We start from the raw sequence: 25833 nt of genomic DNA on the forward strand, positions 1-25833 counted from the left end.
TTGACATTGAGACCTGAGCCATATCTAGTCTCAAAAGCATCGGCCTAAAATCGAGAATCTATCAATTTTTCTTCTATACTTAGCCAAATTTTCGAAAATCTCAAATTTAACTAAATGTAAAAATACATGATATTACACTTTTCATTAAACCCGTAGATACTCAAAATGAACACCGCAATTTGCATGACCTTATTAAATTCACACAAGTTTAGTTTCACTTTTTATTAAACCCGCGGATACTCGCAACAGCCACCACAATTCTCGAAGTCTAAGATAGGTTTCCATTTGTAGCTTAACACACAATTTGTATTTTATTACTGGGTTTCACACTCGTTCCTTGATCGATATCAGGAATCAACACCATCTATCGAAACATTAAAAATCAATATTTAATGTCAGGTCATCAAGGAAATCAACATCCACTGATGCTACTTTCTTGGTATACCAATAACAACAGCCGTGTCACAATACTATCCCCAAACAAAATGACTGATCATCCTATCAAGTTCAGGGGCATAAATGCATACAGAGTTTTAGTATCCTCACGGTTTTCCCAAAACCACCATACAGGATTCCTACACTATGGAAGGGACATATAGGAAGATTTTTTTTTTACATTGTTTATCTATTTTATCTTTTTAACAAAAGTCAAATTCTTTACAAAAGAGTGGTTTTGCAAATCAACATGCAAAACACAACACGGGACTTGGCCCGCTACAATTTTAACAATGCAATTAATTTAGAAAGCCAATAATTTCAAGAGTGAATTTTGCAATGCATAACATTAATCTTGGAGCTACACATGCTCCTGACCCACTTGGCCTACAATGGTTCACATCTTATACATAAATGTGCAGCATTGGTTTGCCCTACAATGGCCCACCGAAAGCCGAATAATCACATGTTCAATGCATTTAATAGCACATATGACAGAATATATATATATATATATATATAGCAGCATGAGAACAATTTAGTAGTCAGCCATTCATGATAGCATAGAAAGGTATTCCAAAATAATGCTAAACAATAATCGACAACCACAACCTCAAAACTGTTTTGAAAGCCAAACTGTGGCAGCATCAAATAGTTTGATGTCGGCCAAGATATAACAAAATTTGAACAACCCACTCATGATCCTCACAGGGGTTGGTTTATTTGCTTGGACAATAAAACAACAAGTTTAGGGAAATCGGTACTAATTGAGTATGACAAATTTCATTTCTTTTTCTTTATTATCAGCAACTTATTTTTTTTCTATATACAAAATTTCTGGACAGCTTTTATACAGGAAAACCAGTGATCAACTCAGGTTTGATTTCAAAACAAATCAGAATCTGAGGACCAACACACTATAACAGTAGGCCAGACATCAGATTTAACAAATTTTTTATTAAATATGATATCAGCCGATCTTTAAGAATAGAAACTAGTCCAATGACAGTCCATCCGTCCTTCAAGACAAAACATAATTGTTAACAATACATGGCTCGATATCAAGAACAATTTTGACCTGTCTAATAGCATCAAATACATATTTGATATTAACAATTAGTAGTTGTAAAACAAACAGGACTGCAGCAACTCTTATGTCAATATTCAAAACTGTTTTGACAAGCTTAACTGCAACAAATACAAATCTAGTATTAAGTAGTTATGACAGCCTCAAAACATTGTTGATATGAAACCATGATAATGCTGGAAAAATATAAATCTGCTAATCATCTTAACAGAAATTGGATCTACTTATTTTTTTTAACAACCAACTATTTCAGCGCATGCACACATGTTTTAATGGCAGATTTAAACACAATCTGATAACAATTTATAATTAGCAGATCTGAACCAGATCTGCGCACCTATCATAGTCGGGCAAATCTGTCCACATGTTCAATGTTAAATAAGGTTTGGGCTCCTCTAGAGGGTGACACCCGTCTAGAGTCCCCGTATGGCTTGTAGATAGAGTTCTACTAGTGTAGAAATCTATCCCTAACCTCTTTTCTCCTTTTTAACTACTTTTTTATCCACTTGTTATTTTATTTTACTTAATTATCTGTAACCCATTTGGGATTTCTAGAGGGTGACGCTCCTCTAGATTCCCCTAATTTGGTGGAGTTCTACAAATGTGAAATTTTGCCATATCAAAAAATAAAATTTGAAATTAATTAATTTTTAATAATTAATTATTTTTTTATTAAATAAATTTTTTTAGAAAGTTCCAGAGGGTGTGCCACCCCTCTGGGAGTCTTCTTAACATGGGTTTTAACTCAATGTAACCTTTATATTGAATTTAAAACTTTAAATTAGTTAGATTTGGATTTGGATCTGTCCAATCCATATCCAATATCCATATGGATCTCAACATGGATCAAATCCTAATTAATATGAGTCCTGGACTAGGTTCAGATCCATATCAACTTGGATTAAACGAACCGGATCCGATCCAATCTAGAACTGGTCACATCGAGGCAAGTCATTTTTGAAAAAATGTGATTTTTGGGCCAACTGTAGCTCGAATTCAGAAAAACAAAATATCAATGTTTTCAGAATTTTGAGACGCATCTAATGATATATTACTTGAATTTTGCTCAATTTTAAAGGTTAAAAATAAAAAGTTTTACGAAATCTTAATTGGCTCATTTAGGGGGAAGGGACTACCAGACATTATCCTAGGTGGTAGATCCCATGGACTTCTGCAGAAGTTGGATGCATCCGTTGCCAAGTACCTGCTTTTGATTCCTCTCTCGGCTAAAGCCGTTCCCTTAGGAGCGGATTCAATTAGCTATTCGGGTTATTGAAAATACATAGAATAACAGACACCCGAACTAGTCTTAGTTGTTTCTACGATTTGTTTGCGTGTACCCGCAAGTTAGTAATATCAAAACATAAAGTCTATTTACAGTGGTTGATGGGTCGTGAGACTTGCTTGTTGTGTGGTAATTCACAATTTACGATCAAATGAATCGTCATGCTGCGTTTTAACATGTGCACTACTTACCTGCTTTGAACAACTTACCTGTTTAACTGCATATTTGCTTTAAATTGCTTAGCATGCTGAATTAAATTTTCTTAATTCAGTTTCATGTAGTCTCTTTTGTGCACCTACTAGTTTTTCGCGAAACTAACCCATTTTATGGGTATAGGTGATGATTAGGTACACCACGGGCGATGGTGCGATGGCTCTAAGATTTCGTTTTCTTGCTCTTAGTTCGCGTCCTGGATGTTTTTGGGTTTTGTCACGGATTTTTCTTTGGATATCCGAATTTTGTACTATTTGGAAACTTCTTTAAATGAAAGTGGTTTTTTCAAGTGTTTTGCAAGTATAATGTATAATGAGTTTTGGTTCTTTTAGCTAACATGCCCAAAGTTGTTAGCTTGCCTTTCTAAATTCAACAAAAGAATTATCTTCCGTTGATTATATAAACAAACTCTGAAAGGAAAACGATTTTCTTCTAGTCTCTTGCCTATTTTTTGAAAGGTTCGCAAGTTTGAAATTTTGGGGCGTTACAAGAAGTTTCCAGGAATGATATTTGTGACTTGTTGTATGGAAGAGCTGTATTTGTGGTTAGGTGGCATTTAATATACAATCTATGATCACAAAACTATAATTTATTAATTCCTTGAAACCTGTCCCCAAGTCAGCGAATTCGCAATATTGTCATGCGGGTGCCATTTCTGAAAGTTTTCCTCTGCACCTGCATTGAGAAAGAGAAGAGAGAGAGAGAGGGAGAGAAAACAATTACGGCTGTCACGATTTGAGTAAAAAAAAATCATGACCTAACTTGTGTATTTAATATACATTACAGTATGGGTCCGGGTCTGGTGTATCCAGACCCGATAAATGTAAAAATAGTTACATGTTACATGGATCGGGTCAGATCCTATGCCTATGCACCTTTTTCACCCCCCTCAAGTTGATTATGGTTTTGAACCATGAATAACTTGCTTTTAAGCATCCAAAAGCGGTCCTTGGTTAACCCTTTGGTAAATATGTCTGCAACCTATCTTTCAGTGTTGACAAACTCAGGCTCAATCTCTTTTTCTTCAACCTTCTGTCTCACAAAGTGTTGGTCGATCTCAATGTGCTTGACACGACTGTAATGTACCGGATTGAAAGACATGTTGATGGCACTTTGATTGTCACAGAGCAAGGTAGTGTGGGAGATCTTTTCTCCTACTTCAGTTAGAAGATGCCTGATCCATGTGACTTCGGCAGTGGCAGCAACCATGGATCTATATTCAGCCTCAGTGCTTGATCTAGCGATAGCTCTTTGTTTTCTACTGCTCCAAGAGACTAAGTTTCTTCCAATGAAGACACAATATCCTGATGTAGATCTTCGTTCGTCAGGATCTCCTGCCCAGTCTGCATCACAATATACAGTAATTTCGTGCTCGTCTTGGCCATATGACTGTGGTAAATATATCAATCGATCTCCAATAGTCCCTTTCAGATATCGAAGGATCCTCTTGACTGCTTCCATATGTCCAGTACGTGGCGCATGCATAAATTGAGACACTTGATTGACTGAATAAACAATATCAGGTCTAGTGAATGTGAGGTATTGTAACATTCCTATTATGCTACGATACCTGGTGGGGTCTTCACACAGATCTCCATCATGAGCGCTAAGTTTTTGATGCAGTACACTCGGTGTTCCCAAAGGTTTGCAGTCTTTCATGCCTGCCTTGCTGAGAACGTCTACGGTGTACTTGTGTTGAGTGAGTGTCAAGCCATGAGCCTGGTTATCAACTTCTACACCAAGGAAATAGCGTAGAACTCCAAGATCTTTCATTTTGAACCTTTGACCTAATAAGTCTTTTATTTCTTGGATATGGTCCGCAGAGTTTCCTGTGATGATGATATCATCGACATAAATTAATAGTAGAGTGGTCACAGGCGGGCTTTTAAAAATAAATAATGAGTGGTCCAGCATGGAACGTGAAAATCCATGCTTCTGAATCTCTAGCGAGAAGCTATCAAACCAAGAGTGTGATGCTTGCTTCAGGCCGTAGATGGCTCTTTTTAGCTTGCATACATGGGTTTTACAATTTTGTTTTTGATATCCAGGGGGTTGTTCCATGTATACTTCCTCCAAATTCTCATGTAAAAATGCATTTTTTACATCAAGCTGACTCAACTTCCATCCATGTTCAACAACCAGGGAGATGATGATTCGAATCGTTCCCATTCTTACAACCGGACTAAAAGTCTCATCATAGTCTTGCCCTGCTTCTTGGGTGAATCCTTTTGCTACAAGCCTGGCCTTATATCGTTCAATGGTTCCATCTAGTTTGTACTTGATTTTGTAGACCCATTTGCATCCGACAACATTTTTATCAGGTGGTCTCGGAACAACTTCCCATGTTCCACATTCATGCAAGGCTTGCATTTCATCATTCATGGCTTTTACCCATTTCATAGAAGCGGCTGCCTGATAATACATGATGGGCTCTTCGTCCTTATTGATGGCAGTTAAAAACAGTTGAAGATCCAAGGAGAAGCTATTATAACTAACCCATCTATCAATAGGATGTCGTATGCGGTTTGATTTTCTGACTGCAAGAGTATGAGAAGACGCAGGATTGGCGACTGAGACATGATCTGAATGGCTTGATGTTGTCGGTCTCTGTCTAGAATAGACAATGCCTTTATATCTGCCCGGTACTTCCTCTGCATTCTGTGACCCCGACGCCCCAGTGTTCTCAAACACCTCTCCTTCTTGTTGCACACAATCTGAGGAACATGCTTCATTGGAGCCAACAAAAAGTTCTGAGCTCAGCCAAGGATAGTAAATTTCAGTTGGCATATTCGTTGTGTCAGCTCCGTGATCAAAATTTTGTTCATCAAAGACAACGTTTCTTGAGGTTCTGATGCGTTTGTTGGGGGGATCATAACACCTATATCCTTTGTAATCATCTGCATATCCCACAATTCTGCACTTTTGAGCCTTGTCTTGAAACTTGTTTCTCAGAAACTGATCGATATGCACATAGCAGACACATCCAAAAACACGCAGATCATAATAACTAGGATGAGTTCCAAAAAGACAGTGATAAGGAAACTTATTTTCCAGAACAACCATAGGCAATCTATTTATCACATGCACGGCTGAATGGAAAGTTTCTGTCTATAGGTTGATGGGAAGATTGCTCTCATGGAGCATACTCATGGCACTTTCAACGATATGCCTGTGTTTTCGTTCAACAATTCCATTTTGTTGAGGGGTGTGAGGACATGACACCCTTCTTCCTATTCCGTTATTTTGAAGAAAAGAAATAAAATCACGGGATGAGAATTCCCCACCTCCATCACATTGGAAAAATTAAATGGACTCAGAAAATTGATTTTTGACAAGGGAAAGAAAATTTTGAAACAAAGAGAAGACTTCCGACTTATTTTTTATGAAATATATCCAAGTGTATCGAGAATAATTATCAACAAATATTAGACAATATTTACTTCCAGATCCTGAGGCAATTGGGGCGGGTTCCCATACATCAGAACATATTATCTCAAAAGGTTTTGAAGCTCTCTTATTAATGGAATGAAAAGGCAATACATGACTCTTGCAGGAAAGACAACTGAAACATTTATGATTGTTCTCATCCCTATTGAGACTTTCTTTTGGAATGAGATTATTAGATACAAGTTTCTCAATAAAATGACTCCCACAATGGGCTAACCGACTATGCCATAAGAATGGCTTATTACATTCAGAAATACTAAAAACATTAGCAGAAGAGGATGAATACGACTCTAATGAGGGCTTTGAATTTAGGTGGACAGGGCGAACAACATGACAAGGAGCTTCTTCAAAGACATACATATTGCCTCGTCTCTTTCCTTCAGCGAATGTTTCCCTCGTGCGTAGGTTCTTAACCTGCATAGAGAAGAGAGTGAATTCAACTGAAGCATTATTATCATCAATAAGTTTGGAAACAGAGACAATATTTTTCTTAATGTCAGGGGCATGAAGAACGTCTGAAAGAGTAAGAGTGAAATATGACATGGGAATGACAGTTTTTCCAACATGAGAAACAGGATGGTGGGATCCATCTCCAGTGACAATTTTACTTTTTCCAAAATAAGGAATGAGATTAGAAATCTTACCTGCATCCCCTGTTACATGAGTGACTGCCCCTGAGTCGACAAACCAAGTGCCTTCATCACTCTGCTTCAATTTCAACTCTGACAACGCAGATATCAACAGATCTTTGATCTCTCCATTATTTGAGAACTTCCTTTTGTTTTATGTCTGTGGACCCTTTCCTTTATTCTCTGGATTATGCCAACAATTCGCTTTGATATGCTCCTTTTTGTTACAAAGGAAGCAAGTAGGAATGGATCTTGATCCCTGCGCATCAGCGAACGTATTTGGAGTGGGAAGCAAACCACGCCTTCCGTGTCCACTTCGCCCTTGTCGTCCTCGTCCTCTACCATAAGTTACTATTGTGGCAAAAACTTCCTGAGAATTTGTGTGAATGTGAGATTCCTCAGAGAACCCTTTTAGAGTCATCTCATACTGAATCAATTTTGCTCGCAACTCATCAAAGGTAGGAAGAGCAGGGAGACACAATAGTGAAGTGACAATCATATTGTAGTCGGATCCCAATCCACTCAGAGTCTGTTGTACCATATCACTGTCACTCACCGCGCACCCTATAACTGCAAGTTGGTCTGTGATAGTCTTCATCTTGTTCAGATATTCCATGATGGTCATGGAATCTTTTCTCAGCATTTGAAATTCCCTCTTGAGAAAAACCATTTGTGCCTGTGAAACTTGTGAATATGTTTGAACAAATTTTTCCCAAAGTTGCAGAGCAGTACAATTGTTGGGAATTGCAACAAGGACCTCTTGGGACAGGGTGGAAGTGATATATGCAACCACCGACTGATCTTTCCTTTCCCAGTTGAGGTACTCTACGTTCTTGACATACACAATTGAACTTACTCCTTTGTCATCTTTTTCCTCTCTCGTAACAAATTCGAGTGGAGCGGGACTGGTTCCATCAAGGTGACCCAAGAGACCTTTGACTCCTTATAAAAGGAATGATTTGTCTCTTCCAGATCAAGAAGTTTGAGGTAGTTATCTTTTCAGAAACGAGTTGAGTGAGAAAACTTGAAGAAATATTGGATGAAGAGGAATGAATATCCATGAGGAAGAGTTTTAACAAGAAAAAGGAACCCTTTTTGTGTTACCAGAGTATCCACAGAGTGCTTAGTCTGCAGCCAGAGATGTTTGCTGATCGTCCTTTTTTTTTACTGCTGAGAAATTCAAAAATCGGCGACCGGATGTTGTCAGAAGAAATTCAGGCTGTATTCCAAGACTGAGTTTTCTTTTCTACTTTTGAAAGGTCGGATATTTAAGCAATGGAAAGAAAATCAAACTGTATTTTCAATGTGAAAGCAATGAGGAAAGGAAGAAAAAAAACTGTATTTTCAATGTGGATCCCACTCGTAACAGTCAGAAGAAATATGATACTAGAAAGGGGTTCTGAGATTCGATATCCAGCCCTGCCCGATATCCAAGCCCAGTATAAGAAGGGATGCGCAGGCTGTATTCCAAGAAATTTGATGTCGCATACCTCAAACCTTTGATCTGTCGCACCTTTGGAATCCTCCGCAACCCCTAGATGGATCTTCGCTCTGATACCATGAAAGTTTTCCTCTGCAGCTGCGTTGAGAAAGAGAAGAGAGAGAGAGAGGGAGAGAAAACAATTACGGCTGTCACGATTTCAGTAAAAAACAATCGTGACCTAACTTGTGTATTTAAGATACATTACAGTATGGGTCCGGGTCTGGTGTATCCAGACCCGATAAATGTAAAAATAGTTACATGTTACATGGATCGGGTCAGATCCTATGCCTATGCACCTTTTTCAATTTCAACAACGTTTTCCTTTCATTGATGAATTTATGCCAAACCTTCCAAAACAATGGATTTTTTTTAAATAGTGTAGATAGGACCAATTACCTTGTGGTTTTGATCTTTGTAGTCTTTTCCTACCTTCATTGATGCTTTTAGGTCCTCTACTCGCATAATTCTAGCTTTTCTTCCTTCATAAAAGACACCCAAGGGCCAGTTTTGAGAGAATAGAACAAAAGAAAGAGACTTTTTAGGGGAAAGTATGGAGATCCTCTTTTTTTTTTTGAGGAATTGATGGAGGGTTAGGGTTTTTTTCACAATGTGAAAATGGTTCAAAAATGACCCCTTTTAGCTTTCAATAGACTGGCCAAAACCTGGCTGGATGCAACTTCAGACTTGTTGTAACAAAAATAGAAGGTTGGCATGTATTGACCTGTATGATACGGCCTATATGATATGATATGGTATGATATATGTTGATAATATTAAACTGTCAAGTTGTTTAGGTTTATTGTATCATCCAGAGGGGAGATACTGCAAAATTGTATGATGCAATATGATTTTTAATTTTTTACAGCATTATATTTTGAAAATATAAAGCATTTTAATATTTTTATGAATATACTGAAATACTTTAGAACATCTTCAATGCAACTGGCACTATGAAGTTGTTAACATCAATAAGAATCGGTGGATGTTAATGGCTCCTACGTGTGTGTATTGGGGGGTTGGGGTTTGCCTAAATGTGTGTTTGTGCAAGTGTAGATCGGTATATATTCCGGAGGTTTTTCTCTTTCTATCCTCCTTTTCATGCTCCCGTTGGGCCTACATGATGGATGAGTGCATCCACCAACATACCTATACACACATAAAAGGTTACACATGTAAAAAATTAGGTGTATACAAATACCTGACAGGTATTTCTGTCCTTTTATTTAGAGCAGCCCACTAGGGACTGAAATGTAATTTTTTATTTTCTTTTCACTTTTTACTTTTTCTGTTTTTTGTTTGTACATGTCAGTTTTTTTGACTGTTGGGAGACAGTCCAACTACGTTGGACTGCCTCCCAACGGTCATAAAAATGACTGTTGAAAGGCAGTCCAACGTCTGCTGGACTGCCTCCCATTCATTAGGTGAGGCTCTATAAATAGAGCCTCACCTCTCTCTTGTATGTAATGCTTTTCAAAAGCATTTTTGTGTGTTTATAAAACTCTCCTTTGGCTTTAAGCCTTGTGCTATTTTTTGTGGGAGTGATTTTTCGGTATCACGGTCGTGAGATTGTTATTGGTCCATTAGTGACCATTTTATATTCATGCACTTGTGTAGCCTTTCATTGGCGTTGTAACAGTGCACTCTTGTTTGATTACATGGTATCAGAGCGAGGTTTTTGAAAAGGCTTCCTTAGTAATCCTTTGTGTTGTGCCCTTCACGCTTGTGCTAGCCACTCCTCTATTCAAATTTTTGGAATTCATTATGGGAGAAAGAGATGTCGCCTCCGTCATCACATACAAGCTAAACGAGAACAACTATCTAATGTGGGCGACAACAATGGAGAATCATATCAAAGGCAAAAAGCTATGGGGCTTTGTTAGTAGTTCCACGAGTGAACCCCAACTCAAGTTGACTAGAAGGGAAGGAGATCAAGTCAAAGTGTTCGAAGAAGAAAGGGAAAAGGTTTTACAAGAATACCAAGATAAGTTGGAAGATTGGGAAGCAAGCAACACTCAAATTCTCTCATGGTTTATGCATACCATGGAATTTAAGATTGCCACCAACATCATCAAGTTCAAGAAAGCATGTGATGCATGGATCTTCTTAAAGAACTTCATTTAAAAAGATATGGCTAGACTATATTACCTCCAAGACAAGGTACATAATCCTAAACAAGCAGACAGAAGTGTGAGAGATTTCTATGGGATTTTATCTCCCATTTGGGATGAATTAGCCATGTTAGAACCTAAATGGGAAGGTTTAGTTATTGAAATGAGAAAAGCTCAAATAGAAAGAGAAAATCTTTTCTCTTTCCTTTATGGCCTTCGGCCAGAATTTGAACAAGTTAGGTTCTCTTTACTTTATATGACCTCAATTCCTTCTATAAGTGATGCTCTTGCACAAATTTTCCAAGAGAAAACAAGACTTGGCATGCACAAGTCAAATGATGAGGTTCTTGCCATGGCGAGACCTAGAAACTTTGTAAAAACATATAAACCCCCTCATTTTGAACGAAAAAACAATGGAGAAGGACATCATGGAGGATAAAGGGCAAAATCATATGTCATCATTGTAAGGAACCAGGACACATAAGACCGGATTGCCCCAAATTCAAGAAGGTAGCCTCTCTAAGTGAAGAAACTCAAGATATCAAGAAAGAAAGCAATTTCAATGATTTGACAATTGCCCAAATAGCGGATGCCGTTTTAAATATCCTTAAGGCTACTCCTACATCGGGTGCCGCCATCTCTTCATCTTCTTCTCCAGATAAGACCAATTGGATTTTGGATTCGGGAGCATCTTTTCATATGACATATAATGAATCCCTACTATCTGATTACACCAATTCATACTTTTCATATGTGTCAACCGCCGATGGCACGTTTTTAAAAGTCAAAAGTATCGGAAATCTTAAAGACACTTCATTTTTTTTTGTTCCAAACGTAAGGGTTATTCTAAAATTAGATTTAAACCTTTTTTCATTTTCTCAAATTTTCGATGATGGGTGTAAAGTCTTCTTCTCATCTAAGGCATGTTGGGTGCAGGATCTCCAGTCAGGGAAGCTGATTGGGCAAGACCATAGAAGAGGAGATCTCTATTATATGGACTTTTTATGTTTACCCCAAAAATCTTTTTGTAATCATGTCAAAGACATGGATTTAGATCTTTGGCATAAAAGATTAGGACATGCAAGTATATCCAAATTATCTCATTTTCCATTTTTGGAATTTTTTTTTAAAGATAAAGATTTTGTATGTGAAGATTGTATACTTGGTAAAATGAAAATGATATCTTTTGGATCAAGAACTTCCCCATCTAGTGAAATCTTTGAATTGGTGCACTCGAATGTATGGGTCCCGCTTCTGTTATGTCAAAAAGGGGGTATTCATATTATGTTACATTCATAGATGATTTTAGCAGACATACATGGATTTTCTTAAACTTAAATCAGAAGTTTTTTCGTGTTTTAAAAGTTTTCATAACCTTGTTGTAAACCAATTTAAAACAAATATTAAAGTCTTCCGTTTCGACTTCGGGGGAGAGTTTCTCTCAATGAATTTCAATCATATCTAAAAACTCATGGAATTTTACACCAACGATCTTGTCCAAGGACTCCTCAACAAAATGAAATTTTTGAAAGAAAGCATCGTCACATTATTGAGACTGCTAGAACTCTTCTTATCTCAAAGAATATTTTAAAATATTTTTTGGCCGAAGCTGCACTTACCGCAGAGTACCTAATAAATAAAATGCATTCTCATGTCTTGGAAAACAACTCTCCAATTGAAAAACTTTTTAAAATCTCTCCTGACTTGAAAAGACTAAGAGTATTTGGATGTAAGTGTTTTGTGCTTCTTGAAAAATATAACAAACTCTCTCCCAAAGACATAAAATGTGCCTTTCTTGGATATGCCGAGAATAAAAAAGGCTATCGATGCTATGATCAAACAAATGATAAATTTTGTCCAAAAATGTCACTTTTCTTGAAAAAGAAAACGGATTTGAATTTGAAAAACCCAAGGAAGAAGCCGAGTATGCCTTTTTATTTCATGTACTACCTAAATCATATAATGAAATTGTTAATAACGTTGAAAATGTTGAGTCTATTAATGACTCTAGTGAAGATAGAGAACCATGCAAAAATCTCTTAAGTATTCTAGACGAAGTATTGGGGAGCATCCGTGTGCCTTAGAAAGATATAATCAATTAACAAATATCGAGGAAACTAGTGTTAGGTGATCTGAACGAATCCATAGGCCTCCAGATAGATTTGTATCATATGAATCTTTTACTCCAAATTATACAACTTATCTCCTAGCTGTCTATGCATATCATGAACCATCTAACTACAATGAAGCTAAAAACATAGACGTGTGGGTAGAAGCCATGAAGATAGAGTTAGATGCTCTACATAAAGCCTATACCTGGACTATTCAACCTCTTCCCAAGGGTAAAAAGACTATAGGTATAGATGGGTCTTTAAAATCAAAACAAAAGGTGATGGGTCCCTAGAAAGGTATAAACATGATTAGTTGTAGAAGGATACTCTCAAGAATATGGAATAGATTATGAGGAGACATTTGCTCAAGTAGCTCGTATGACTACAGTTAGGACTTTAGTTGCAGTAACATCCATTAGAAAATGACATATTTATCAATTAGATGTTAAAAATGCATTCCTGAATGAAAATTTAACTGAAGAAATGTACATGGATCCTCTCCCTGGTTTGACTATTGAAAAGGTCATGGTTCTTCGACTTCAAAAGGCTTTGTATGGGCTTAATCAAACTCCTAAAGCATGATATGATCAATTTAGTAATACCATATTGAAATTTGGTTTTAAATCCTGTTACACTGACATTGCTTTGTTTATAAGATCTACATATGTAACGACCCCAACTCATACTCCTGAAAAAGTGACAATTTTTTTTAAGTGCGGAAACAATCCCAGAGACCCGAGGTCTTACAGTTAAACACAACCACCACCACAAGGGATCTTATACTTATCTTTCAAATCAAACCAAACTTTATTTATTCAAATGTAAAGTGTCTGAGACATAAGTAAATAAAGCAAAAAGAAAGAGTCATGCCACCCCAAAAATCTGCCCTGCAGTCGTGTAGTTCCCTCGTGACTCTTCTCAAAAGCAAGTCCTCCCACTAGGCATCTGAGGCTGTGAAAAACATAAAAAGTAGGGTGTTAGAATCCAAAGAATCCTGCGTACGAACCTTTCTAATGAATCAAACAAGTAAAAAGAACATAAATAAGATTCATGCAATATTTTAGAGGGACATAATTATAACAAATTCATAATTCAATTAATCATTCATGTAATAAGAAACAATTATTAAGCATGAGAGAACATTTAATAAGAATAAGGATCACAATTTAAGCATTCAAGACATTTAACATGCATTAAGGAACAACATTATGCATTTACTAATATATCACAGTTAAGGGAACAAGTAAATATGCATGATCTAATGCACAACAAGAATATGCATGATTTCAGTACAATGCATGAATAATTTATTATTATATTTTATCAAAGTTTTCTTTTCATATGCATGTCCTTATTAAATGCAAATAATTTAAGTTCCTCTTTTTAATTACCATTGCATGCAGATACTCAAAACGTGTAAGAATTCCTGAAGTCAAGTAGGGTTTCCAGGGTAACTTAGCACACAAATATTTTATTACTGAGTTCCAAACTTAACCCTCGATCGATATTAGGAAACAACACCATCCATCAGAATATTAGAAATCAACATCTAATGTCAGGACACCAGGGACATCAACATCAACAAGTGTCACTTTCTTGGTATACCAAAATAACAACTGTGTCTACACACCACCCCCATGCAAAATGATATACTTTTTCCAACACCGTGGCTAGGAGAAGAACCTCAATATCGGGTTCAGAAGCAACAACGCACACAGAGTTTTAGTATCCTCACGGTTTTCCCAAAACCACAATATCCAAGATTCTCGCACTAAAGAAGGGATATCAAGAAAACATAAATTACATTATTCTTTACTTTCATTTATCTTGTTATTAATTCATCTCTTTTACATTTGCAAATCAACATGTAGAATTAATAACATAAGCTTTCAAATCAACATGCCAAGCTCTTCACGGAACCACAACCTGCGACAACATGAAACAGTGTAGTAAGACCATAATATCACATTTGATTTTTGCGATGCATTTAACAACTAAAACAAAAAGCAATACATGCCCAAGGCTCACACAACCCAGGATGATCCATTTGATCATCAATGCATTCATATGCAAAAATCACGAATAACATGATAATATGCATTCTTTCTACATGCTTTTCAATGTACATTCATGTATATAAATTTAAAGATATGCATGAAACAATAAAATTCATATGCAACCCGAACATGCATTACATGACAAGCATAAGCATTTAGGAACTAATGTTCTTTTGCATTCATGGGGACACTCATACCACTATGAGCATATCACTCTCATTATGTGTATGCACATGAAAAATAACTATGCATTTATGCTAGTAACGTGCATGCCAAACAAGACTAAGCATGTGTAAATATATCACTCTTATGTTTGCATTAAACCCATCCCATTATTAGAGAAGATCTGAAAATATGTGCATTGACTGGATTTCTATAAGTCCAAATAGGTGCCAACAGTAAGCATAACTAAAAAGGATTCGTCAGCTACCCGAACTGGAATTAATCGAGCATAATCATATCATGAAAATGACTTCCGATGCATGAACCAATTCAAGTATACATGAATCTGGTTATTATTTGGACATGCTTCATAAACCATCTTTTCAAAGGAAGATTGCATTTTCAAACACATGGTAGTGCGTATAATGTGTTATGCAAGCGTCATATATATATATATATACATAGATTTTAGGACCTTACATTAACATACATAAAGTATATATATTTTTTGAATACATGTGACCCAATCGACCGGGTTGGGCACACAGCCAAACCCACCCAAGGCTGACTGCCTCAGGGCTCAGCCAACTGGGGTCGGTTGGGCCCATACATGCCACCAATTTTTTTTTAACTTCTTTCCCTTTTTTTTCAAACATGCCCAGCCGATTACTCAGCTGGGCTCGGTTGCTCCCAAGGCTCGGCCTGTCAGGCACTGGCTTGACGGCCAACCCCAAAAAATACATATATATATTTTTTGAAACTGTCCCAGGCCGAGTGGCTGGCCTGGCAGGGCCGAGTCCTGCCCCAACCGAGCCTAGCTCGGTTGGGCTGCCAGGCCGCCACTGCCACACATATACATAATTTTTTTTAATGTTGTCAACAAGCCCACAGAAACATTAAAAAGAAGCTTTGGAACATCGGGCATGCTTAATGCATGAAAAGAAAACCCAGTATGCCTATACATGAAACTTTTTGCATAAGGTATACATGCATAAATCAAGTATACTTAAATTCATAAGGTACCCCACCTGGTTATGCAATAAATGTCGTTTATTATCATACACAGACATGCAGCCACGTTTTTGCTTGTTTATATTCAGATTTCACATGCACTGACAGTCCATAACATGGGCCTTTTATAAAAATCGGCAATACTAGAGTGCACACACATAATCCACTATATTTTTCATGGATTAAAATTCTGTTTACCATAAAAATTACTTCCTAAGGATGTTATTCCATAATAACTTTCAAAAAAACGAAAATACATGGATTCCATCCATGGATCTTAGAGTAAACGTTTAGATTTACTCATTCACATATTTTTACACTAAAATACCGCATGGAAATCACATCCATATTCCTTTTCTCACTCAAATCAAAAGAGAAACCCGTACCATGCGAAGAAAAACGATGGTAGATATTGAAAAACGTGGGTGGATGGCTGGAAAAGATCAAATATCCACCTCTTCTCTTCCTCTTTTTGCCTCTCTTTTCCTCACTTTCTCTCTCTTCTTTTTTTTCCCTTCTCTTTCTCTTTTCTCTTTTTTTTTGAAGTCTTTTTATAGGCCCTATAGGGGAGGATACCCCCCTTCTCCAGCCCATCTAAAAGGGCTGGAGAGAGATAGCTCTCATGAAAATAAAACTCTTTTATATGAGTTTTCCGAAAATTTTAAAACTCTTCAAGTTTGACTTTTCAAAATTTTGTTAAAAAAGAACTCTTAGTCTCTCAAATCCTCTTGAACTCTTTCATAGGTGTTTAAGGGATCTTTCAAGAGTCCTAAACAAACCTCAAAATAAATTTTTGGAATTGCATTAAATTAATTAATTATTTAATATTAAATTATAAATAAATTTTCAGAAGTTTTCAAAAATTACCAAATTAATATGAGAGGCTTCTTAACATACATAAACCCCAATTTAAAGGTTTTTGATGAATTTAAAGTTAGAAAAATCGTTGGGCATAGATTTGGATCTGGATCCAAATCCATCTCAAAATCCAAATGGGTCTTGAGCTGCATCAAATCTAGATTAATATGGGTCTTAGATAGAATCCAAATCCATATTAATTTGGATCAAATACATATTAATTTGGATCAAATTCATCATATCCGGTCCAATCCAAATATGGATCCGAACTGACAAACTGCTCAATTTTTGAAAAAATATGATTTTCGGGTCAACCGTAGCCTGAATCAAGAAAAATAAAATATCGTTGCACTCAGAATTCTGAGACGCATCCAACAACATATTACACGAATATCAAATTTTGAATTTTGCCCAAAAATAACCTGAATTTTGCCCGAATTTTGCTTGAATTTAAAGGTCGAAAATAAAACTTTTTCTCACGTTTCGATTGGCTCGTTTAGACCTAGTTGATGAGAACTGGGTCATACCTAGACTCAAAAGTATCGATCTAAAATCGAGGTTCAAACGATTTTTCTCCCAGACTTAGACAAATTTTTGAAAGAAATCTAAAAATGACTAAGTATGAAAATACGTGATATTACAATAGGTACCTCTCTTATTATTCTTCTTTTGTATGTTGATGACATGATCACTACTTTCAATGATAAAAAAAAATTGAAGAAATTAAAGTTATGCTTAAAAAATCTTTTGATACGACTGATCTTGGTTTTTTGAGATATTTCATAGGCATTAAAGTGACTTACTCGCCAAGGGGATACATTTTATCTCAAATCAAGTTTACAACATGATACAAAGTGTGCATATACACTTGAGATGATAAATGCATAAATGAGAGTTGAAGATGGAGTACTATTAGATGATCCAACATCTTATAGACAACTTATCGGATCACTAATGTATCTTTCTATTTCTAGACCTGATATTGCGCATGCTGTACACAATGCCAGCCAGTTTCAACATGCGCCCACATCAGTTCACATAAGTGTCGTGTTGAGAATAGTTTGATACATCTAGAAAACTATTTTCTAAAGGGCTATTCCTATAATCTTCCTCATCTTTAAATCTTATTGCTTATACTGATTCGGACTGGGGAGGAGATCCCAATAACTGTCACTCAACAACTGGTTTTTGTATTTTTTTAGGTGATTCTCTCATTTCTTGGCGATGCAAGAATCAACAAAAGGTGTCTTTATCCTCCACTGACGCTGAGTATAGGGCAATGGCTACAACAACCACTGAAGTTGTGTGGATGCGAGCATTACTCTTAGATATGGGAGTTGATATTTCAGAACCTTCAAAATTATGCTGCGACAACAAAAGTGCTATATACATTGCCAACATTCATACCTTCCATCAGCGAACAAATCACATTTAGATTGATTGTCACTATGTTCGCAAAGAATATTTGAAGGAGAATATTACATTGCCGTATGTTCAATCTGAATTTCAGATTAGAGACTTCTTCAGCAAAGCTCTTCTTTGCCTAGATTTTTGTATCTTCTTAGCAAACTTTCAGTGATTTCACCGTAAGTTTGAGGGGGAGTGTAAAAAATTAAGTGTATACAAATACCTTACAAGGGTATTTCTGTCCTTTTATTTGGAACAATCCACTAGGGATTGAAATATAATTTTTTATTTTCTGTTCACTTTTTACTTTTTCTGTTTTTTGGCTGTACATCATGTCAGTTTTTTTGACTGGTGGGAGACAATCCAACTAGACGTTGGACTACCTCCCATTTATTAGGTGAGGCTCTATAAATAGAGCCTCACCTCTCTCTTGTATGTAATGATTTTCAAAAGCATTTTTGTGTGTTTATAAAACTCTCCTTTGGCTTTAAGCTTGGTGCTATTTTTTGTGAGAGTGATTTTTCGGTATCATGTTTGTGAGATTGTTGATGGTCCATTAGTGACCATTTTATATTCATGCACTTGTGTAGCCTTTCATTGGCGTTGTAATAGTGCACTCTTGTTTGATTACAACACACTGCACATCTATGTCACATGGGTGTGGGTGTGGGTGTGGGTGCGGGGGTGCGGCACTTTCAAAAACCTTGGGTGCGGGGTGCGGCAGGGCAAAAATGTAAAAAATTATATATATATATATAATATAATTTTGAAGTTTTAACCGTTAACATTGTCATAATTTAACCATTAACATTGTCATAATTTAACAGTTAACATTGTCATAATGTCATTCATCATGCATGCAATATATCAACCTAAATATCAATCAAATAAGTAAAGCAATTACATAAATGATGAGTTGTGGAGCCTGATTATGAGTTTTTGCCCTTACTGGGGGGTTAGGGGCTCCCCCCGCCCCCCAAGCTCGGCCCCTCCCCTGAAATCAGAGGGAGCAGGGTGGGGGGCTCGACCCCTTCCCTGAAATCAGAGGGAGCAGGGTGGGGTGCTCGGCCCCTCCTCTGCTGATAACAGGGAGGGGCTCGGCCCCCTCCCTTGCCGAAAACAGGGAGGGGCTTAGCCCTCCCCTAAAATCAGAGGGAGCAGGGTGGGGGGCTCGGCCCCTCCCCTGAAATCAGAGGGAGCAGGGAGGGGGCTCGGCCCCTCCCCTGCCGGCCCAACAAGAGAGCGAGAGAGTACCTGCGACGAGGGAGAGGAGGTGGCGTCGGGCTCCCCTGTGAGACGTCGGGAGGAGAGGAGGCGAGCGAGAGAGGAGAGGATTAGGGCAAAAAAAATTTGCCCTAATCCTCTTTCCCTTTTGATCGGGCAACAGATTTTTTTTACGTTAAAAAATTGGACGAAAATGATTCTAGGGGTACCGCACCCACACGCGCACCCGCGTCACATCGATGCGGGTGCGGCACTTGCTTTGCCGAGTCCCTGTGAATTAGCTGCACATGCATCAAACCTCTCATGCCCCTTCCCCTTTTGCTTTGTGGTTTTCACCTTTGCATCGATTATCTAATTAAGTCAAACCTTGTCAACATTATAGGCATGAATGTCCATTTCTTAGGCTTGTATCTTTCTTTTGACAAGATAGTCCATAAACAATACATAACTTGCAAGTTCCAAATTCATCAGATATCACTGCTGACTCTATGTGTTGGGATAAGGCCTGATGATTATGATGAGTAACTGCATCATATATTGAAATCTGCTTAATATTGTGGTCATTTAAGTATGCTGAGATTTATTACGTATTTGGAGGTGCCTATGTTCTCAAATCTGGAACATTACCCACTAATACTTTTTCTCAACTATAAAAGAGATTCTACAAGGACTCAACAAACACATAATATAGATGGAAAATCCACAACCAAAGAAGTTGGCTCTGATCAGGCAATGACAAATAGCAATTTCTCCAGGTTGTATGCCTGGATATAATTTTGGCAATTTCAAGGGGATTTTATCTCTCTTCCTTAATGTCTTTTCATTTATGATGTGAAATAAACATGATAGATAGTCTGTCATCATAAACTTTTGTCTCAATTTTGCCCCCAGTGGCAAATTGCCAGCTAGTGCTGGTGCATAGAACTGCACACATAGAACTTAGAGGTAGGTCATGAACGAGCTATGCTTATATTTATGAGTGTGTGCAGGCTTGCACGTGCAATTGTGCACACATGCATGTGTGCATAATTATATCACACTATCTTCTTGCCAGTAATTGTGGTTGATGCATTTAATTGTATAAAACCTGTGGATGTCATACCTTTTCTTTTTCTAATCATATATAACTTTCACTTTGTGTTCTTATATTTTAGACACAATATTTAATTCTTTCATTGTTTTGGATAGTGGCTATGTGAACTTGTTTGATGGAATTTGTTTTGATGTGTTACAAAAATACTTCACTTTTCTTCAAAAATGAAATTTCTACTGCAATATTTCTATGATCTTCTATTCTGCATAAAGTGCATATGCATTCATTTTATCATTCTCTTGGAATTCAAATTATTGTTCACATATATTTTTTGCCCAATGATTGATTTGTCTTTCCTGCAAACTTTCTTTGTTAGGAAGATGCCCATGCACTTGTTTGTTTACTGTTAGACAAGTTAATGCATAGTGATAGATATGGGGATCGTCGTGGAGCAGCATTTGGACTTGCAGGGGTTGTTAAGGGCTTGGGTATTCCAAGCTTGAAGAAATTTGGAATTGTCTCTGTACTTAGGGAGGGCATGGAAGACAGGTACTTTATGTATTTGTTATACAGTTATATTCATGATCATTCCTTACGTTCTGAGCTCTTTTATCACTTTATTTTGACTTGTAATGGTCCGGCATTTTCCACTGTGTTTCAAAGCTTTTGTTTACTTGTTTCTTTTATTATTACTGGAATAAGGTTTGTGATTTGTCTTGCATAACATGATATATCATGTTGTCTTGTTTCATTCATTTTGCAAGACTATTTTGTGTATAGTTGATAATTATAGGGCTTGTTTCTTTCTGATGCTCAGTTTTTTTAAGTGTCGTGCATCAGCTCTGTTACCCTGGACCTAATTTTGTAAATTAGTCATTTTCTTGTGTCAAACTGTCTAATGATTGCAATGAGGCATCTTGATCAAAGAATGTTCAGAATCTTATGCTTCTTTTCTCTTGTTTTTTTTTTTTGGGAAAATAAGATTGACCTTGTGGGACAATATGATGGCGTATGCTTCATGAATTCTTATCCTTTGTAAATCATATATCATATTAGTCATCAACAGCATTATATATCACCTTTCCCTTCACGTGCTTATCTGTTTGGTTATATTAATATTGAGGCAGAGCAATTTCTTAAAGGAACAACTCATTTGAGTTTTTCATTCTTCATCTATGCTTCTGATTTTTTCCCTTTTGCGGATGGTCTACTTTATTATTATTTATGCTTATTATATTATATTGTATCCTAAGTGGTTAAATTTGTAAGATGCAAATGTTTGGCAATTCGATATTGTTAAAGACATGCCATTCTTATGCATACTGACTGTACAGGAATTCAGCAAAATCACGTGAGGGGGCTTTACTTGGGTTTGAATGTCTCTGTGAGAGGCTTGGTCGACTGTTTGAACCGTATGACACAAAAACTTTATACAATAGCGGTGACATTATTGTTTAGTTATTATCTATTGATGCTTAGCATTCTGTAAATTCTGTTTCTATTTCAGCTATGTAATCCAGATTTTGCCCTTGCTCCTGGTTTCTTTCTCTGATCAAGTTTCTGCTGTTCGCGAGGCTGCTGAATGTGCTGCCCGTGCAATGATGTCCCAACTTAGTGGGCACGGTGTCAAGCTTGTTCTGCCCTCCCTTCTTAAGGTACTTCTTTTCATTAATATACAAACTTAAGGCTAGTTGACCATGCTCTTTGGGATTAGATATAATGTCCTTTTTTCCTCTTGATTTGATAAGACCCAATCATTGGTGACTTATGAATCACTATAAAGATTGCAATGTTTTTACAATGCATATTATTCTGCAATTTTAGGATCATTATACCCACATTTCACAAGCTGAAGGGTCATCTTGTATCATGAGGATTTGAGTTTGTTAAGGGTTTGGTCATTGCGATTTGCTGGCAATGCTCATCTTACCACCTAAGTAACATGGGCACGTCCCATACCTCCAAGTACCCGTGTTGACACAGGTAGTATATGGGCTGCTGTGTTGGGTTGGGGTTTGACTTGGCTCAAACCAAGCACATAGCTCAAAGGGTTTGACCATGAGCTCTTGCCATAAAGATGACCACATGTGCGATATCGTATGAATAATTTAGTGAAGCACACGTGATGTGTGAACAGACGCAACTATCTCAATAATCAACATGATCTTACAGAATTGCAAATCACAAGTATGTCGACATTTTCTCTCAAAAGTTCAGTGTCACGAAATTGTCCATAGTATCATATTGAAAGAATATCAGATCTTATCCCAGCATTCTAGTGATGCTATGATCTATGTAGTCAAAAGCGCTAGGCGGTGCGTAGTCGGTCGACCCTTAAAAAGCCTAGTTGGAGGCTAGGCGGATTAGTCGGTACCTTAATTAAAAATAAAAAATATAAAAAAAATGCAAATGATCTACTAAAATTAGTAACATGTATGCAATGCTTTGAACCTCACCGAGGACATGGCATTGGATAGAAATGATTGGAGGAGAAGAATTCATGTGGAAGACCCAGAATGATTTTCTTTTTTGGTTCATATCGCCGACCCCAATTGTTTTGGGATGAAGGCGTAGTTATTGTTGTGATCTACTAAAATTAGTAACATGTATGCAACATAAAATCAATCAACAATAAGCAATATACCAAAAAAACATGTTGAACATTACAAAACCTGCTCAAATATTAAAAAAATTGAATAAGCAAAGCAAACAACTATCAACAAATGCCAAATAATTTAAAAATAATCTAAATTCTTAAAATAAAGTGCTAAAACTAACAACAAATATGTCTCCAACTTAAAATTAATCAACAACAAATACACGAAGCATAAGATATTGCTATCGTCAAGCATAGACTAACAACAAAGATGTATCCAACATAAAATTAATCCACAAATGCACAATACAAAACACCACTATCGTGAAGCATAGCTTCATAGTAAACCTGTTATATTACAAAACCTGAAAAAATTAAGACACATCTACATACATAAACAAACACACATTACAATTCGATGTCACATCTACGTAAACAAACACACATAACAAATTAATTAAAAAAAGCAAAAAATGCACATAACAAGTTGTAGAGTACCGATTTTTCTGCCTAGGCAAGGACCGACTAAGCGCCTAGGCGGGAAATTTGGTCCCCCTGAAGGGGGAAAACTAGGAATTTGGCTGATTCCTAGTTTTTCCTTCGACTAGACTGACTAGGCACCTAGTCGGCGCCTTTGACTACATAGGTAACTTACTTTTATTTGGTCTGTGCCGAGGTTATATGTGGCACATATAATGTTAACCATGGTCTTCCTGTTTAATTTGTCACGGACAAGTTAATATTAATATATTGTGCAATACTACATTATTTGTCTGCACTTATCCATTTCTTCCAGTTTAGTGGTTGAAAGTGCTGTTTTTTTTTGTACAACGGGCTTCTGTTTGCAATTTTCTCAGGGTCTGGAGGATAAAGCATGGCGAACCAAACAAAGTAGCGTTCAGCTTCTTGGAGCAATGGCTTATTGTGCACCTCAGCAACTGTCTCAGTGCCTCCCTAAAATTGTACCCAAACTTACTGAGGTTGTCACTTTTATATTCTCAGATTTTCAGTAACGTTTTTCGCAGTTTCACCTCTATCATTCACGTTGTGTTCCAAAATTGATTAAATATGTTTTATAGGTATTGACAGACACACATCCCAAAGTTCAATCTGCTGGGCAAATGGCCTTGGAGCAGGTGACTCCATAATTTATCTTATTATACATTACTTACATTCCATCCTCTGTTCATAATTGATGTGTCTGCTCCATTTAGGTTGGAAATGTGATAAGAAATCCTGAGATATCATCTCTGGTTCCTACCCTTTTGTTGGGTCTTACAGATCCTAATGAATACACAAAGCACTCGCTTGATGTCCTTCTTCAGGTTGGCAAATGATAACTGTTTTTTATTTGTTGTTTTCTCCGCATTTTTATGTTTCTAGTCCTTAATTCCTTGTTTCCATATTTGACTTGTTCATTTCTGGTGCATTTACTGTAGACTACTTTTGTCAACTCGATAGATGCACCGTCACTTGCACTATTGGTACCTATAGTGCATCGTGGTCTAAGGGAACGGAGTGCAGATACCAAGAAGAAAGCAGCACAGATTGTTGGGAATATGTGCTCATTAGTGACAGAGCCTAAGGACATGATTCCTTACATAGGTCTGCTCCTTCCTGAAGTCAAGAAGGTAATGTCATACCATTTTCTAAGTTCTACATTTTGTAAACTATGAATACTTTATTGCTTAAATGTATAGTTTCTTTGCTCGAGCAGGTTCTTGTTGATCCTATCCCAGAAGTTCGTTCTGTTGCCGCTAGAGCTCTTGGATCACTTATAAAGGGCATGGGTCAGGAACATTTCCCAGACCTTGTACCCTGGTTGTTAGATACTCTCAAATCAGACAACAGTAACGTGGAGCGTTCTGGAGCTGCCCAAGGATTGAGTGAGGTTAGCAAGTAACAATTTACTGCACAATGTGCATAGGGATTTCTTAAGCTTATTGTAGGTCAGACTTTCTTGTCTACCAATGCTGTCATAATGTCATGTTAATTCTTTCAAGCACTTAAGTTTGCTTGGTTGTTTGCCATTAGAAAGAAATCAAGAAAAAGATTTTCTCGAGTATTCTTTATCATATTGATGGGAATATTTAGCTTGTAATTTGTGAATTTCATTTTAATTTCTTACTCATTCTTATGTGGTCCAGAGGCAGTTTTTTGTCATCATAACTGACATTATGGTGCTTGTAAATGTCATGCTCATGTCGATGATCACAGTTCATTGTTTTTCTGGAAAGCAGTAGAAGCTCCAATTGAACAGCTGATAATTATATAGTTGAATGGTTAGTGCCCCACATTGTTGGAGCTGCAATTTGGCCTAGAAATTTGAAAACCTACATCTACTGTAGTAGGCGATTTTGTTATAGACTCCGACAACTGAAAATGTTTCATATTTTATCATGGTTTATTATTACTTTTTTCTTTTTCCCCAGATTGATATATTAATCTATCTGCATATTTCAGACTCTTGCAAGTTTGGATTGTAGGACCTTAATTATCCTAACTACTAAATGTCAAACCTTGCTTGAATCTAGTCCATTGTCTTTATGGCTGCTAGTTTTAACAATTTCTAAAGTGGGTTTCTCTTGAGTCTATTGTCAACCAAGAATGCCTACAAGATGGAATGGATAATTTTCTACAAGCCCCTATTAGATGGCATGAACAATTTCCTGCAAAATCATTCTTTT

The 25833-nt window shown here is 36.9% G+C and overlaps 1 protein-coding gene across 5 annotated transcripts in view; it reads left to right on the forward strand.

The window, feature by feature from the left end:
• LOC149813732 (protein ILITYHIA-like) overlaps positions 1–25833 on the forward strand; it is a 113214-nt gene that overhangs the window by 60155 nt on the left and 27226 nt on the right. For all 5 annotated transcript variants that reach the window (XR_016428271.1, XR_016428272.1, XM_089991595.1 and 2 more), the window contains exons 28-35: positions 20927–21099; positions 21885–21962; positions 22058–22205; positions 24004–24126; positions 24226–24282; positions 24361–24471; positions 24586–24777; positions 24864–25037. Coding sequence is in view for 3 of the 5 variants with exons in the window: in XM_089991595.1 (XP_089847721.1) it covers positions 20927–21099; positions 21885–21962; positions 22058–22205; positions 24004–24126; positions 24226–24282; positions 24361–24471; positions 24586–24777; positions 24864–25037 (1056 nt within the window). In the remaining 2 variants the exon portion in view is untranslated. The remainder of the gene's footprint in view (positions 1–20926; positions 21100–21884; positions 21963–22057; positions 22206–24003; positions 24127–24225; positions 24283–24360; positions 24472–24585; positions 24778–24863; positions 25038–25833) is intronic.

The sequence above is a fragment of the Nuphar pumila genome, chromosome 16 (genome assembly GCF_984573655.1).
Source record: "Nuphar pumila chromosome 16, dmNupPumi1.hap1.1, whole genome shotgun sequence".
NCBI classification, from domain to species: Eukaryota; Viridiplantae; Streptophyta; class Magnoliopsida; order Nymphaeales; family Nymphaeaceae; genus Nuphar; species Nuphar pumila.